Here is a 16,452-nt window from a genome sequence, read left to right as displayed (position 1 = left end):
CCCTTTATCCCCTTACCTATTCATACCGGTTGCGAACTTCCTGTTTATGATGATGAAGAAAGCTGTGCAAGACGGAACAATAAAAGGGATACAACTAAATAGAAACTGCCCTGTTCTCTCTCACCTTCTATTTGCAGATGATTCAATCTTCTTCCTAGATGGGAAGATACAAGAATGCCAGAATCTAGCGAGCGTCATCAACCAGTACTGTTTTGCTTCGGGACAAGCAGTCAACTTGAACAAGTCAGGTATATTCTTCAACAAGGACTGCCCTAGTGATCTAAGAAGGAACATGGCTAGAGAACTAAGAGTCCCGGAAATCGACAAAACAGGAAAGTACTTGGGAATACCCTCTGATTGGGGAGTTTCTAAAAAGCAAATGTTTGCTTGGATCCTGGGAAGGGTAAATATGAAGCTCGAAGGGTGGAAAGAAAATACAATGTCTAAAGCGGGGAAAGAAATCCTGATAAAAACGTTGTCCAAGCATTACCACAGTATGCCATGTCAATTTTCAAGATCCCAGTTTCAATATGTTGGGCAATTGAACAAAAAATTTTTGCATTCTGGTGGAAGAATCAACCCGCAACAAAAGGAGTTCACTGGAGGAAGGCCGAAGTCCTTAAACAGAGAAAAGACAGGGGAGGCCCTGGGTTTAAAGATTTAATATCGTTCAATAAGGCAATGTTGGGAAAACAAGCGTGGAAATTAGCACAAAACCATACAACTTTATCTAGTCAGGTATTAAAGGGCATCTACTACCCAACCAAAAGTTTCTGGAAGGCAGAGGAGGGTTCCAGACCATCATGGGGTTGGAAGAGCATACTCATGGGAAGAACTTCAATTGAAGACTCGGTTATGTGGTCAGTAGGGAATGGGAAGTGCATTAACATCAAGGAGGATAAGTGGCTTAAATGGGGAAGGATAGGGGGATCGTCTAATGCAGGGGACCCAAAAATGGTTGCTGAACTAATAAACGAAGAAGAGAACCACTGGAAGGAACTGGTCCTGCGTAGGGTACTCGATGAACAGATAGTGCGGGAAATCCTCTCAGTACAAATAAGACCACAGACGAATGTAGATAAGCTAATATGGACTGGCACGAAGGAAGGGGAGTACTCTGTCAAGAGCGGCTACAACATTATTCGCAAGAACGTAAATGTAGATACCCAGAGTGCATCCTCCTCTCATCAAACCCCAACTAAGCTCTGGAACAGAATATGGAAAATGAAAATTCCCCACAAGATCATAAACTTCATCTGGAGTGCGTGTCAGAATGCACTCCCGACGAAGGAAAATTTGTACAGAAGAAAGATGGTACCTGATCCAAACTGCCCATTCTGCAGATCGAATGCAGAGTCTCTAGAACATTTACTTCTCCTCTGTGAATGGACGAAGGAAGTCTGGGAAGCGCCTGCGCTAAATATCCAAAATTCCAAGTATCAAATCTCTAGAATTGACGACTGGCTGTTAGAATTCTTACCCAGTAAAAATAACAACTCACCTGACTTCGAGCTAGTCTCGATTGTGGTCTGGGAAATTTGGAAATCAAGGAACAGTCGTGTATTCAGAAACCACCTCCCGGACCCAAAATTGTTGGTCGATAGAGGACAACTATTGCTCAGGAATTACAGCAGATGGAACAACGTCAACAGGACAGGGGAAGCTCAAATTAGTGAAGGGAACGAAGTCTGGACCCCCCAGAAAGAGGAGAAATTAAGGTAAATATAGATGCTGCGCACCAACCTGGTTCTTAAGAACGATCGATAGCCTGTGTGTGCCGCAACTCATCTGGACTCTTGATCGATGGATTTGCGAAGGACGTCCTCGTCTCCTCCGCTCAGCAAGCAGAGTGTTTAGCCTTGGTGGAAACCCTCGATTTTCTCTCTTCTCGTGCGAGTGAACGAATAACTCTGGGGTCAGATTGCCTTTCGGTGGTCAACAGCGTGAAGTCTTCACAGTCTCTGCCATGGGAACTGCGTGCCCTGATCTGCGAAGCACGCAGGAAGCTTCCTTTATTTCCTTATTTAAAGCTGCAATATTGTAATAGGAACAGTAATAAAGTGGCGGACTGGGTAGCGAAGACCTTTAGGGAAAGAAAACTTACCGAACACTGGTTGACCCTCCTCCGCAAGCCCTTATTGAACTGCTTTGTTTTGAGACCCCGTTTCTGGGTTCCTCTGTTTCAAGATTTCAATGAAAAGCCTTTGTTCTGACCAAAAAAAAAAAAAGAATACCACCTCGTTTTTACATCCATAGAGAATTTTTCAACTTGCCTTCCCAGTTTTGTGTATTGGACCTCTAACTCTTGATGCCCCAGTGCGGTGGATCTAATGCGTTAAATACACTCACATATGTTGTACTGAAGTAACAAAAGACAAAAAATCAAAAAGGTAACAGTGTAGAATCTTCTACAAAAAAGAGTGAAGATAACACATCAAGCAGAGTATCCCCGAGTTAATCATTTTGAGATTTTTTCTAATTTGATTTTTATTCAATTTCCATGTAGATCAAATTGTTATCTTTTATCTTTAACTTTCATCGTAATTATAAGTGGTGATATGTCTATTTATACTCCAGAACGTATCAATGAAAAGTACGTTGCATCGACTCAATTCTTTGTTTGTTTTATGGTATCATAGCCACACAAGGGTACACTGATCTTTTCTTGTAAAAAAAATCGATACAATCATGTCCTCCTTCTTCAAACTTGAGATTTTCATATCCTTCAAACATCAATCTGGCAAATTTTGTTACATTGAAGCTCAATGAAAACAACTTTTCACTTTGGGAGATACTTGTATTGTCTTTAATTGAAAGTCATAACCTACTTGGTTTCCTTACCGAAGAGATAGTTGCGCCACCGCAAACTTGGACATTAGAAAATGCAGCCTAAGTCTATAATCCAGAATATATATCATGAGTGCGTAGTGACCACCTCATAAAATCTTAAATCATGAGCACACTCTCAGAAGAGGTTCTTAGACATGCTGTTGGACGTCAAACAAAAGAAGAAGAATGGAAAGCTCACACCGATCATTTCAAGCAAAGCTATATACAAATGGTTCACTTGACCAACTAAAAGCCTAACTTGTTGTAAAAAGCTCTCATCAAGAGGACGGCGTTGACTTCCGAGAAACTTTTAGTTTGGTAGTTAAACAAGCCACCATTTGCATTGTCCTATATGTTGCTATTGTTCAGAATTGAGAAATTCACCAATTTGATTTCAAGAATGCCTTCCTACACGGTGATCTCGATGTTCCTGTCTATATGGAACAACTACTGGGCTTCCGTGATTCATCTCGACCTGACCATATTTGCTTAATTTAGTGTGTGTTATATGGCCTCAAACAAGCTCCTAGGGCATGGTTCGACAAATTCAGCGACTTTCTTTTCTTATATGGATTTTCTACAGCACTACTGATCCACCACTCTTTGTTTATCGTCTCGTGGTCATATTATCATTCTATTGATCTATGTGGATGATATAGTCCTCAATGGTGATTCGCTTGAGTTATTAAACCATCTCGTGCATGCACTTGGTCAAGTGTTTTCCATGAAAGATGTGGGTGCTCTTCATTATTCTTTGGGCATTGAAGTCAATTGCTCCACCAATAGATTCACTCTCACAACAAAAAAATACCTTGGATATTTTAAGTTAAACATCAATGGTGCAATGTAAGCTGATTGCTACTCCAGTAGCTACTAAGCAGCCACCATGGTGATAAGCGCTATGCTGATCCATCTCATTTTCGAAGCATTGTAGGGTCTCTTCAGTACCTTACCCTTACTCGTCCTGATCTCTCGAAGCATAGTTTGTGAACATATGCATGCCCAATTTTTGCTCGCTATTAGATGGTAAAACGTATTCTCCGATATGTTTGTGGTACTTTACACTTTGGGCCTTGCGTTTTGTCACGTAGTTCTCTCAATTTATTTGGCTTTTCCGATGCAGGGCTATGGCTTCACAACTGCTGAACTCCCTTGGATTTCATACATACTACGTGATATTGGGATCTACCAACGTCAACCTTTGTTACTTTTCTCATACAACATGTCAGCATTACACAACTAATCCAAATTTCATGCTCAGACAAAGCACATTGAGATCGATTATCATTTTATTTGGGAAAAGATCGCTCTTGGTTCTATTGCAACTCACTATGTTCTATCTTCCTCACAAGTTGGTGATATTTTCACCAAACCATTGACTCGATATAGCTTTGTCAGTTTATGAATCAATCTCGGTCTCTAGTCCTCCCAATTGATCCGTTTGAAGGGGAGTATTGAAGTAACAAATCAAAAGACAAAAAAAACAGAATGGTTATAATGTGGAATCTTCTACAAATCAACGTAAAGATAATACATCAAATAGAGCATCCACAAGTTGATTATTTAAGGATTTTTTCTGGTTTGTTTTATATTCAATTTTCATGTGGATCAAATTATTATATTTTATTTTTAACTTTCACCATAATTAAATGTTGTGATATATCTATTTATACTATTGGGTGTATCAATGAAAAAGTATGCTTCATCGACTCAATTCTTTATTTTATTTAGGGTTAATACCATAAAAAAGCCCCAAACTAGTACACATGTAACAAATTTACCCCAAACTAATATTTTAACCACTAAAAACCCCAAACTGGTACATTTGTGACAAATTTACCCTCCGTTAGTTTCCGTTAAATTGAATTAAAAAAAAAATCACAAACTGTTACAACTGTGACAAATGGAGGGGTAAAATATAAAAATGGCACATCAGTAAACTATCATGTGTCATTTAACAAAACAATTTGACAGTAAAATTTAACGGAAACAAATTGAGGGTAAATTTATTACAAGTATACCGGTTTTGAGTTTTTGGTGGTCAAAATATTAGTTTGGAGTAAAATTATCACAGATGTACCAGTTTAAGGTTTTTTGTGGTATTAACCCTTTTATTTTATGTTGAACACAGAATCATAAAACTGGCGGAGAATGCCTGGGACGTACATGTCCACCAACTGGTCAATTCTTGGCAGTGGAAAACTATCCACAGGACAAGCCTTGTTGAGGTCGATGAAGTCCCCACATATACGCCATTTACCGTTCAACTTCTTTAACAGCACCACATTAGCTAATCATCCAGAATACATGACATTCTCACAAATCCCGCCTTCAACAATTTGCTGGTCTCCCCTTAATAAGCTGCTGACGCTCCAGCCTAAACGATCATTTTTTCTGTCTAACAGGCTTGTACTCTGGCGAGACGTTCAATCGGTGAGCCATGAACGGTAGGTCAATCCCGGGCATTTCTAATGGCTCCCAGGCAAAGACATCTGCATTACTTCATTGAAAATCAGTCATCTGTGTGGCCACAGTCAATGGCAAGTTCATCCCAATCCGTGTTGTTGTCTCAGGTACCTTGTCCTCAAGGCGCACATATACTGCCTCATCTCCTGGAGTGGGCCGACTGTAGATAAACGGATCTCTAGCATTCATTTCTGCTGTCATTGCTTGATCTAGAGATTTGCCCCTGGTTGCCACCATATAACATTGACAGACCATGGACTGATCGCCACGAACCTTCCCTACACCATTGTCTGTTTTGAACTCCATTAGGAAGTGATAGGTCGAGATGATAGTACGAATGGCATTAAGTGTTGGTCGCATGTTGATGCTGTGGCATGCGACGGGACATTAACCACCAAAAAGTCGGTATACATGTGAGCTTGCCTTGGGACCGACTCAATAGCAGCAGGAAGTCGGAGTAGGCCCTCTACCCTAACTGCCTCAACAGATAATCCATAAAAATGGGCCTTCATGCAGTCTTAATTGTTCCTGATGTCCACCTATCTTCTTAATAACATCTAGAGATAGGACATTTGCTGAGCTACCATTGTCGACAAAAAGGCGCCCAACCTCATACTCATCATGGGGAATCTGCGTACATTTCAGATTGTCGTCAGATGAGGTAATGTGAAACATGGAACGACATTTTTGGCTTGATGACCCACCAGTAATTGAAAATGTACACCCATGCCTGACGGGAGAGTGCCATCGAGTTTCACCGTCGGTCCTCTGCTTATGACCTCAACTCTATCATGTTTGCCTGATTGTCCTCCAAATGGGATTGTTTCCCCTCATTTCCTCCGCCAGTACGATTTCCATCTCTAGAGTGTGTTAGACCAAACTTTCTTCTCTTTACATACATTCATTATCATGTGGCCGTTGCGGATATGTTCTTGATTTGATTGTGCTGGTCATTGCACTCTTCGGTATTATGGCCATTGTCTTCATGAAAGTAGCAGGAGGAGCCTTCAGTTGACTAGGCCAATGGACGATTAATTCTTCATTCTGGATTGCCATCAAAATTCGTGTGAGTGATTTTGTTATCGGGTCCATCACCTCAGGCCTTCTTAACGGACTCGCCCTCTTTCTCTTATCTTGCCCAGATACCGATGGGATGGCCATGGTCAACATTGGCATTAGATCTGACATCTCTTCAGCATTGATGTACTTGGTTGCTCGGGCAAAAAACTAATAAGGAGTTGTCGAGCGCTTCTTGTTGATGGAGAATAAAAAGTGCGACTGTTGAAGGTTTGCAATGGCTGCAAGGAGAGTGGCTACAGGGGGAAGATTTGGGACTTTGATGGCAACCTCATTGAACTGCACAAGTATTCTCCGAGGGGCTCTCCAGATTTTTCCTTTGCAGCCAAAAAGGAACTTCCCATCTTTTGAAACTAACTATTGCTAGAAAAATGAGTCAAGAGCAAATTGGCCATCTGACGGAACGAGCTGACAGAGTGCGGTTAAAGGTTACTGTACAATATTCTCGCCGCCTTAGTCAAAGTGGCTGGAAAGGCGAGGCACACAATTGCGTCAGGAGTGGTATGCAGCATCATCATTTGCTTGGAAGGCCTCAAAATGATCGAGGCAATCTCACCAGCCATTGTAAGTGTTCAAATGAGGGAGTTTAAATCCCTTCGGTAGATTTGCCGTCGTTATGTCTTTGATAAAGGGGGATCATTATAACCAGAACTAACCCTCGACTGCTTTGGTTCATTAAGCCTCTAGAGAACATCCCCTATCTTATGCTCCATTTCGCTAAAACTGCGGTCTGACTCTTTGCTCTCCCTTTGAGCTAGATGCTTCCTCCCCAACACCAAGCTTCACTCCCCAAGCTCATTCTATCATCTATCGGGGCTTTTCTAGGAATTGCTAACCCAGGAGTCTGTCCCCGGTGCCCTCCATGAACGGCTGGCAGATCCTGATCGACCTTGCTTTCCAGTGAGTTAAATTGCCCATTAGTTACATAATTGCCTCTGCAGGCAGGAGCATACCCTGGTGGAGCGAAGGATTCATAATCATAGGATGGTTGTGGACGAGGATAGGGAGGATGTTGAAAATAGCCATATGGCCCAGGATATGGTGGTGCTTGTGGTATTGTCTTGAGAATGGTAGAGACATCTGTCCGTGAATGTCATGGTCGGTTTAGGCATTTAGGAAGAACTGGGAAAGCTGGGTTCGTCATCCAATTCTGGGAACAAAGCAAACAACAAGCAACAGAAGGAATGATTCTGGAAATTCCAGGTGAACACTACACAACTGTTGTTTCCACAGACGACGCCAAATCGTCAATGCTGAATTTGGATAACGACCATCCCGAGTGTGGTTCAGATCCTTTCAACGTACCTGAAATATAGAAATCGGGTCAAAGCGTCCGGGTTTAGGACCTAGATTGGTCATCTGATGATTAAGTCAGTATTTGGGAGAGGAAAAAGATATAAAATATACAATCTAGGATTAAGAGTCCAACCCCTTACCTGAATTAACTCCTTTACCTTATGTAGACATTTTTCTTAGTGCAGTGTCGGGTGTGGCTAACAAATGACAATTCTCAATTTAAGTGGACAGACTTCACTATTGAGGAAACTTGCAGTTCCCACAATAGGTAGTTCTCCATAATGGTCAAATGTTTTGTGGACCATTGCATGCGTGACATTTTAATCAGTGGAGGCACCGATATGATTGGCAATTAGACGGGGTTTAAGTGATGCTTAATCTAGACTCAACACGCTCAGGGTATGCTCGGTTCGAAGACGGTTAGGCCCCAACGGGTTGGTCTTGTTTCCTTGACACGCGGGATCCTTTGACAGGTCGTTAAAAAATTTCCTTATCAATTATAAAGGAAAAAACGCAATCGTGAGATGAGACGTCTGTTGCTTAGGTGCACTAAGAAGTAAGACTGATCAGATCGCCAATCGTCCAAATTTTATAGCATCAACTCATTAGCCCATATTGAACTTGAAACCCAATTGAGAAAGACAAGTCTAATGACAAAACTGGGTGGGCAACCACCCTTAAATACAAACTGATATATCAAAATGCTAATTCAGCTACATCATGCTTTCCCTCTTGAGATCATATCTCTGTCCTGCAATTGGACTCTGAAGTTAGATGAGTACTTGCTGAATCAGGGTTGAGTTGGTAGAAGTCAATTCGGAGAAACCCGCGGCAGTGGCATCTTTTTTGCTGGCCTCTCGGCGCAAGGACAACTCGAACTTGACCAGAAATATGCTGTTGCTATGCTGCTACTTGTATCCACTACCACCCGTTGTCTCGACTATGATTTGCAGTGTTCAAATAGATCAATGCTCTGCGGCAGATCCTCCCCACTTCTTCACGCGAGTTTCTGCCTCTTCAGCCTGCCAAAGAATGGGGTACATAAAACAGTTAATATTGAGTCAAGATTATCATGGGCACTATCTTGAAAAGGAAAATGTGCCAAGAACAAGGATCACCAACCTCTCTGTTCCAGTTGGTAATTGAAGTGATAACTATGAGGATTAGGGTCTGTAAACAAATGCCTCCAATCATACCTGACCAGATACCCTGCAAGCACAGAAGAAGAGGCACACATCAGAACGGAAAAGATGAGAAATTCGAATAGATCAAAACTAGAATGCGTGTTTCATTTGTTTTTTGGGTAATCACTGCATAATTGGCAGATTAATTATTTGGGTTATCGACATTACAAATTCCACTATGGGAATGATGACTCCATGCCAAAGACTATCCAAAAGCTTTCACAGGCATAATTGATGTAATTAAAATCACTCCAAGATGAATGGTCTTTGGAACATTACCTCGACCCCGAAACCAAATGTGAATCCGAGGAGTATGCCAGCAGGCAGTCCAACAATATAGTAGCATCCAATGTTGATGTATGCAACAATCCATTGCCATCCCGCTCCAACAGCGACACCTTCACAAGAAAAACCGAGAAGAAATCTGAGAAATCAGGGCAGACAAACCCGGTTTTGTATTATGAAAGAATAGGCTTCAATATTGAAATTTACACATATCACTACATGCTACTTGTTGTAATGACCATGCATTTTGCACCCACAATGAAAATTCGCAGAATCAAAAGGAAAATAAATCTAAATTATCTACATCACCAGAATTCTTAATGAGAGGATGCGATAGATGCAAGGAGAATGGTTCTCTAGATCCTCACCAGACAAGACGGGTTGGAGACTGTTTAGGAGAACAGTGATACCAAGCAAGACAGCCAGTTTTGTGGTTTCAGCAGCAACCTCATCACTTGTCGTGAAGAGGTAAGGGAAAACATATCTCGTCGCAAACACCACAGCCATGCACACCACCCCAATGGACACAGAGGTGACGGAAACCACCCATACAGCCAATCTCGCTGCTTTGGCATTGCCGGCTCCAAGCTCATTTGATACTCTCACACTGTCAACATTCACATGGTCAGTCAGTCACACACAATATTGTTGCTCTCAAATGAGCTACTAGTGACTCGGATCTCTACAGAAAGCCGAATAATAAAAAAGAGCAGAGAAGAGCATTGCACCTAATCGCAGCATTGAATCCAAGTGCAATCATCGCATCCCATCCTTGAATGTTCATGCTGCATAAGAGGATCAATCAATTAAGGAAATTGTCCTAAGAGAAGATAAAACAATTTTATCATTGGTCCTACATATTGGTGCATGCAACCATTTTAGTTCCCAACTTGGCTATAAATTCACACTAAAAAGACAAGAAATAAATCGCTAAGCAACGTACCAAATAGAAATGGCATCAACTGGGATCAGGGGATTTGGCAATCGTCCTGTAATCACCACCAGGATCATCAAGTACCAAAACTCCAAGCTGCCAGAAAAATTTCAACCGCATAAATCACATCATTTCTTTATGGCACTTTCCCACTCGGTCAGTGAGAGAGTAGTGAAGAGAATTAAACATACCACAACATCACAGCGGAGGCCAGAGAAAGCTTGACAAATCCCCATAAGTCGGCAAACGCCAGCCATGAGAATCCACCCCAAGCGCCATCTGATTTGGTGATGAAAATGTACAGCAGTTGGCCAATAATGATGAGCCACCATGACGTGTTCAGGGTTATTGCTGCTCCGACCAAGCCGTATCCGAGCTTAAGTATGAACAGCCAGCTAGCTACCGCATGTATCACCAGTACTATGGCTGAGATCCAAGCCATCACCATGACCTTCCGTTGCGCTTGTAAGAATTTCTGGATTGGAAAATTCAGCGCATATGCAAACAACTGCGGAAGCATCCACAAAGCAAATTTGCCTGAATGGAAACATAAACATGGTCATCAACTAAAGTCAATCAGCTGCACAATATGTACTTTACTTTCTTCAAAATGCAAAGAGAAGGTTTATATTGCGTTGCCACGAGATTATTTCAGGTTAAGTCTGTCAATGATTGGAGCGGGGCTTAACCTTGAAATTTTTTTGAATGTGACCTGAACAGTGTGTATGTGTCCTCCCACTTCAGTAGTATAAATTTTTAAATCAATCATATGATTTCACTTCTAGTTCGAACAACTCAGTGATATTTAAAGACGATCACCATTCACCGACTACACGGAGCACACTACCAAATGAGAGAGATTCCAAGTTTGAACCTCACACACCCAGCTCAACAATCGATCCGTCCTACAAATGACGCTCTTTCTGTTTCTCCATTGATGCCAGGTGGAGAAGTGGCCCATTATGCCAAGATTGTTCGACCTGTTCATGCTTACCCGAAAGAATGAAGAGCCACTATGACTGACCAGCATTATCCGCGCATGCGATACGGATTAAACTTAAGTGCGCCTTAAGGCTCTGTGTTTGCCATTCATGGCGGTGAGTTTATTTGCAAATGCTCACACAAGTGAAAATAAAGCCACAGCAAAAATGACTTGGGAAAGATTGTCACTGACCAGCAGCTTCAGAGATTTCAGTGGTCTCTCCAATGAGCTCAAGAATGGGAGGAGACCACACGTAGATAGGAACCAAAAGGCAGGCCGTGGTCAGCAAAATGACCCATGATCTCTGCATGTACACCCCCAACATCCTGATCTGGCCCGCGCCATATGCTTGCCCACACAGTGTCTCCAATGCACTTCCCATTCCCAACTGCAACAAAAGCACCCACTAAAATTTTCACATCGGAAATTACCACAATAATGAATCGTTTCCACTAGAAGAGTAAGCAACTGGTGACTTCAACCGAGTTAACTCTGTTAAAAGAAGGTATTAATATGCCAGCTTGATATTTCTGGGGCCAAATAGGCCCTTTTGTCAGGTTCCCATGCCTCTCTCTCTCAAACATGCCTCATTTACTTTTGCTGGAAAGCGCTGTTGTGCTTATAGCCTAAAGAAGACATGTCAATCCTTCACTTTAGCTGGGGAAATCAGATGCAGAGCTTCACCTGTGCATCAAAAGGTGTTTTTTTTCCTTTCTCGGAACTAAATCTAAGCTTCTGGGTACTTTAATCAAGGAAAAGCACGACCCTTTATACCCGATTTGGTGCCTACACACACCTTCATTTCTCTATGAAGAACACGAAATGACGACCGAGTTCAAGTGCTAACAACAATAGAAAAGACTCCTGCCCCCAACCAAAGGGAAAAGAAAGAGCCAGAAAGTTGCCAGTCATTTCAAAAACATGATCGACTACGCATGCTTCACAGTGTGTCAGTAACTCCTAGAAAACAGAGTGTTGCGAGGCACATAGCAGGAAAGACTGGTACGACAAGACTTTTATATAAGTGGGCCTAGATCAAATTAGCCAAATAGAGCCGAATGCCATGCTAAAAGAACAAGAGGTGGTTTGAGTGTTTGTTGAAATTCTATAAGAAAACTTGTTCTAAGGAATGAAGCTGGAAGAAGCAGAATGAATTGATCTGCGTGTCTTCGCTAATGTCATTTCTCTCAAACGCCAAAACGAATATGATGTTTTTTTCTCTTCTTCTTTTCCTTCAAACAGGAAAAAAAGCAGAAGACTCCAAAAAACAGAGGAACCCGCGCTCGCTCTGTTCTCCCGTTTCCTTCTCTTCTGGGGAACACGCCAAAAAGCAGAGGAAGCGCTAAAGCCAATAAACCAGCAGGAAAAAAAAAATGAATGCGACGTTACCATGACGCCGAAGGCGAGGCCAGCGATGACGGAGTTCTCGACGGAGACGGCGGCGAGGTCGATCTCGCTGACGAGGCCGGCGAAGGTCTGGGTGAGGGCGCCGAGGGAGTACTGGGAGATGGCGGTGAAGATGGCTGGACCCGCCAGCTTCCAGAGCCGCTTCGACTCGCCCCCGAACTCCTTCACCACGCTCACCCCCTTGCCGCCGCTGCCGCTGCCGCTGCCGCCGCTGCCATTGACCCCGTTGCTGCGGTTGCTGCTCGTCAGAAGCGGGCTCTCCAACGCCATTTTGCTGGGGTGGGGGGTTTGGTGGTGCAAGTGCGCGAGGCTGCCTCGTGACGGTGCTGTGGGCTATCGGATTCGCGGGAGTGTATTTATGAAGGTGGGTGCGGGGGTGTGAGAGACGGGTGGGGTTCAAGGGAGGAGATGGGTTGACTTGATGATGAAACGAAGGGAGAAGGGGAGAGGGAGAGAAGCTGTGCTTCAGGGGAGAACAGGTAGGTGGTGGAAGCGAAGGTGACGACGATCCCCGAGTTTTGAAAGGTGGTTCGGGCTTTGCTTTCGATCAAATTGGCTGACCGTGAGTCCTCCCCCCCGGTCCAGGCCAAGTCGCCACCAAAAAGGTAGGTGGGACGCACACGCAAGCGCACCGTCTTGCTACGCAGACAGCGCTGCGCGCTTCGCACCGCGCACAGACAGTCTCTCTCTCTCTCTCTCTCTCTCTCTCTCTCTCTCTCTCTCTCTCTCCGTATCTTTCTCTTCATGAAACGTACTAGAAGATTGGAGTTGTCTCTCACTTTTGTGTGTTTCAAAAATGACATTTTCAATTCTTTTATGCTCTTTTCGTTTGAAGGGCTTAGACTTGTAAAATGTTTGTTACGCCTCACTTTTTTTTTTTTGGTGTAAAATGTAAGTAGTATATAACAGATGATGTACAGCAGCTTATGGGCATTCCCCGGCATTACAACTAGTACTAATAATTCGAGAATATGGAGGTAGGAAGTCTCCATAAAGTAGCTAAAACAAAGTTAGCTTGCGAAGGTTTGATTTTTTTGTATAGTGAAGCTCTACCTCTTACATTTTTCCGCACCTTCGCCAAAATAATCTGAATGTCAGTTGGATTGTTTTGAAACCGCCTATGGTTGCGCTCCATCCAAGTGCAATATACAGTCACTAGGAAAGATACTTTGAGGAGTTTCGCTGCCAAATCTTTGCCTCTTGTTACTCTAACCATCCATTGAAGCTCCTCATTCCATCCCCATACATTACGCCTAATCCCATGTTGCGCAAGAATATTGCGCCATATGCTACCTGTCCATTCGCATTGGAAGAAAAGGTGAGTCGTGTTCTCTATACTTGCCCTACAGAAGGTACATTGAACATCGACTGAAGTCATCCACCGTGATATGATCTCTGCTGTCGGAAGCCTATCCCTACATACTAGCCAACCAATAAAATTGTGTTTGCTAACGCCGCTACTCCATATTAAGTTATACCACTCCACAGCCACTCTCGTGTCTAAGTTCATCCAAGACATCATGACAACAATATCTTGGATTAGACATGACTGGGGTTAGGACATGACGTAGTTTGAGAAGACATCGCCAACTCCAGGCCATACTACCCTTCATGTCCATCTGCAAAAATGGGGTTCCTCTGCATTTTGTACTGTGGACCCATGAGCTCCAAAGTGAAGAAGATGGATGATTGATAAGATTCCACATTATGCGCCCTAATAACACTTTGTTCCATAGGTTCAAATCAGGCAATCCTAACCCTCCTTCCTTTTTGGGTGAGCTTACGCCTCACTTAATTATAGGGGTTTTGTTTTTTTTTGGAATGCTTCATAAAATACTGAAAAAAATAAGGAGTGAATTACGTAATTATAGGCAAACCATGATATATATATATATATACACACATACATGGAAAAAGAACGAATTTGTGGGCTCGATGCTTTTATTGTTGAAAATATTTGACTGATTGATAATTTTCGCTGTAAATCAATCATATAACAAGGTTGTAATTCTTACTCAAATCATCACGAGTTAATAAAATTATTGTTAGCACGCTCCCACAAATTGACAATCTTGTTACGTGATTCCGTGCCTCCTTTGTAACAGTCAACATTGATGCATACTGATTGCGCATGTGCAAATTGCCATGCTCATATCATGCATAAGGTAAAAAAGGAAAGCCTTCCGTGAAAAACATTATTAATGAAAAGTAAAAACATGAGTCGAAAAACACTGAGAGGGAGAGACATGAACTAATTTTTCTTTTTCCTTATTTTGGATATGTAGAATTTCATGAAGGAATTCGTCGGCAAAAATCGCCAACCTACGTCTCATTTTCTTCGTCGAGAGATGGAAAATGATCTACTTAAAGATAATGACCGAGTACAATGTCCTGTGAAAGCTATTTCCGATTTTCATCAGAGTGGTCGCATTGGGTAACATGATTGTTTAAAGATAATTATGCAATCGAACTCTTGTTTTCTTGCATTAATAGTGGATTTAATAAAAACTCCATCGACGGGGAGAGTGCCACATCCAAAATTTGTCCATTCCTTGAGAAAGAGACGAACTTCATTTACGGCCGCAAAAAGCGGCGCCACCGGTAGTCCCCGGTGGCGTGGGGTGGACAGATGGGCCCCGCCGAGTGAGTCCCAGCGACCGATGACGTGGCGAGACAGGGGAGCCGTGACCGTGAGCGAGGAGGAGGAGCTAGTTTGACCGGCTGTGACGTTAGACTCTCGGCTCGCCAACGGGAAAAAGACTGAAATCTTGACCGGTGCACGCAACTGCAAATGGATATATATGCACACGTGTCACCAAGCTCCGCTCCCAGTCTCCCCCGTTGGTAAGTATTATCTGTATTTCCCTTTCCATATATATATATTTTTTAATTTTTGTGGGTCCAAAGAGGAAAATAGATAGACGCATGAGAAGGACCGGATATGCGATACGGTTTTTTTTTGGTATAATATCACGAAAAATTCAAAATTGGTAAATTTATAATAAATTTATCTCAAATTAATTTTTATCACAAAAAATCACAAATTGATACGTCCGTGACAATTATACTCTCCGTTAGTTTTCGTTAAATTTTGCATATTAAATTTTTGAGTTTGATGATACGTGATAATTGATGAGCGTACCGGTTTGGGGTTTTACTTTCCGTATGTCACAAGTATACCATTTTGTAGTTTTTTGTGATATTAATCCAATTTAAAAGATGGCACTAGTTTGGGGTGTTTGGTGGAAAAAAAAAAAGAGAGGGTAAATCTGTCATAGGTATACCAGTTTGGGATGTTTAGCGGCAAAAAAATTAGTTTAGGGTAAATCTGTCACAGGCGTACTAGTTTGGAGTTTTTCATGGTATTAACCCTTTTTTTACGTTATTTTCATTCAATCAAAAGTTATTGAACTAAAACATTATGTCCATATTGTTGCTCTATTTATTTCACGAAAAATGAATAATTTTTGGAAAATATTTTTCTCAAAATGATCTATTGTATTACTTACAAAATGGATGAGCGATTTTTTTTACCATGCATGAAAAATCTTTAGACATAAATTATTATCCATAATGAAAATATTTTTCATTGACTAATTATTTCAAGCAATATAAACGATTATATTTATGAAAATACTTTCCAAATCATTTATTTCTTACGAAACAAAAGGAGCCTAAAGGAAAACGACAGACTTTTCGTAACTTCGATCCCAAGGGCAATGATAATTTACCATCGTTGCAAAACTAACACGAACTTTCAGAAAGTTTCGGATAGATAAGCAACCATTTTTTTCGTTGCCGCAAATTCAACACGAATGTTCAAATGTCTCGAAAAACACGCAATCTTTTTCGAATTGTTGCGAATTTAGTGTTCCAGAAGCGTATAAAGGTTTGTGACAAATGGACCACGTTGACTTCCAAGTCATTGGAGAGACCAGTGGTTTGAAGTGGGGGAGGGAAATACATTTGGATTGGTGGCAATTTGGTAAACA

At 41.9% G+C, this 16,452-nt stretch overlaps 1 protein-coding gene and 1 long non-coding RNA gene across 2 annotated transcripts; both read right to left on the bottom strand.

Annotated features, from left to right (window-relative positions):
- Positions 1-4,992: 4,992 nt before the first annotated feature.
- Positions 4,993-6,125, bottom strand: LOC130138253 (uncharacterized). Its single transcript, XR_008816646.1, has 2 exons — positions 6,000-6,125; positions 4,993-5,925 (listed from the first exon to the last, which is right to left on the bottom strand). It is a non-coding gene; the product is annotated as an uncharacterized LOC130138253 (long non-coding RNA).
- A 2,112-nt stretch (positions 6,126-8,237) lies between these two features.
- On the bottom strand, positions 8,238-12,963 carry LOC115680884 (protein DETOXIFICATION 33). The gene is made up of 9 exons (XM_030604724.2): positions 12,443-12,963; positions 11,246-11,441; positions 10,263-10,608; positions 10,081-10,167; positions 9,866-9,922; positions 9,506-9,744; positions 9,132-9,250; positions 8,791-8,877; positions 8,238-8,690 (listed from the first exon to the last, which is right to left on the bottom strand). Exons 1-9 carry the CDS (start codon positions 12,728-12,730, stop codon positions 8,634-8,636), a joined length of 1,476 nt encoding a protein of 491 aa, XP_030460584.1. The 5' UTR covers positions 12,731-12,963; the 3' UTR covers positions 8,238-8,633.
- Positions 12,964-16,452: the final 3,489 nt, after the last annotated feature.

This window comes from Syzygium oleosum, unplaced genomic scaffold (assembly GCF_021117445.2).
Source record: "Syzygium oleosum isolate NSW1041296 unplaced genomic scaffold, Sole_v2.1 Sole_v2.05, whole genome shotgun sequence".
In the NCBI taxonomy this organism is placed as follows: domain Eukaryota; kingdom Viridiplantae; phylum Streptophyta; class Magnoliopsida; order Myrtales; family Myrtaceae; genus Syzygium; species Syzygium oleosum.
Note: the sequence above shows the minus strand (reverse complement) of the source record. Positions and strands in the feature narration are given on the sequence as shown.

Excerpts from the sequence above, each read along its gene's own strand:
- LOC115680884 (XM_030604724.2), bottom strand. The coding sequence starts at position 12,730 with ATGGCGTTGGAGAGCCCGCTTCTGACGAGCAGCAACCGCAGCAACGGG. Across the intron at positions 10,168-10,262 it reads GCCTCCGCTGTGATGTTGTG|CTTGGAGTTTTGGTACTTGA; the intron begins GTATGTTTAATT and ends TTTTTCTGGCAG. Across the intron at positions 9,923-10,080 it reads GTTGATGCCATTTCTATTTG|CATGAACATTCAAGGATGGG; the intron begins GTACGTTGCTTA and ends CCTCTTATGCAG.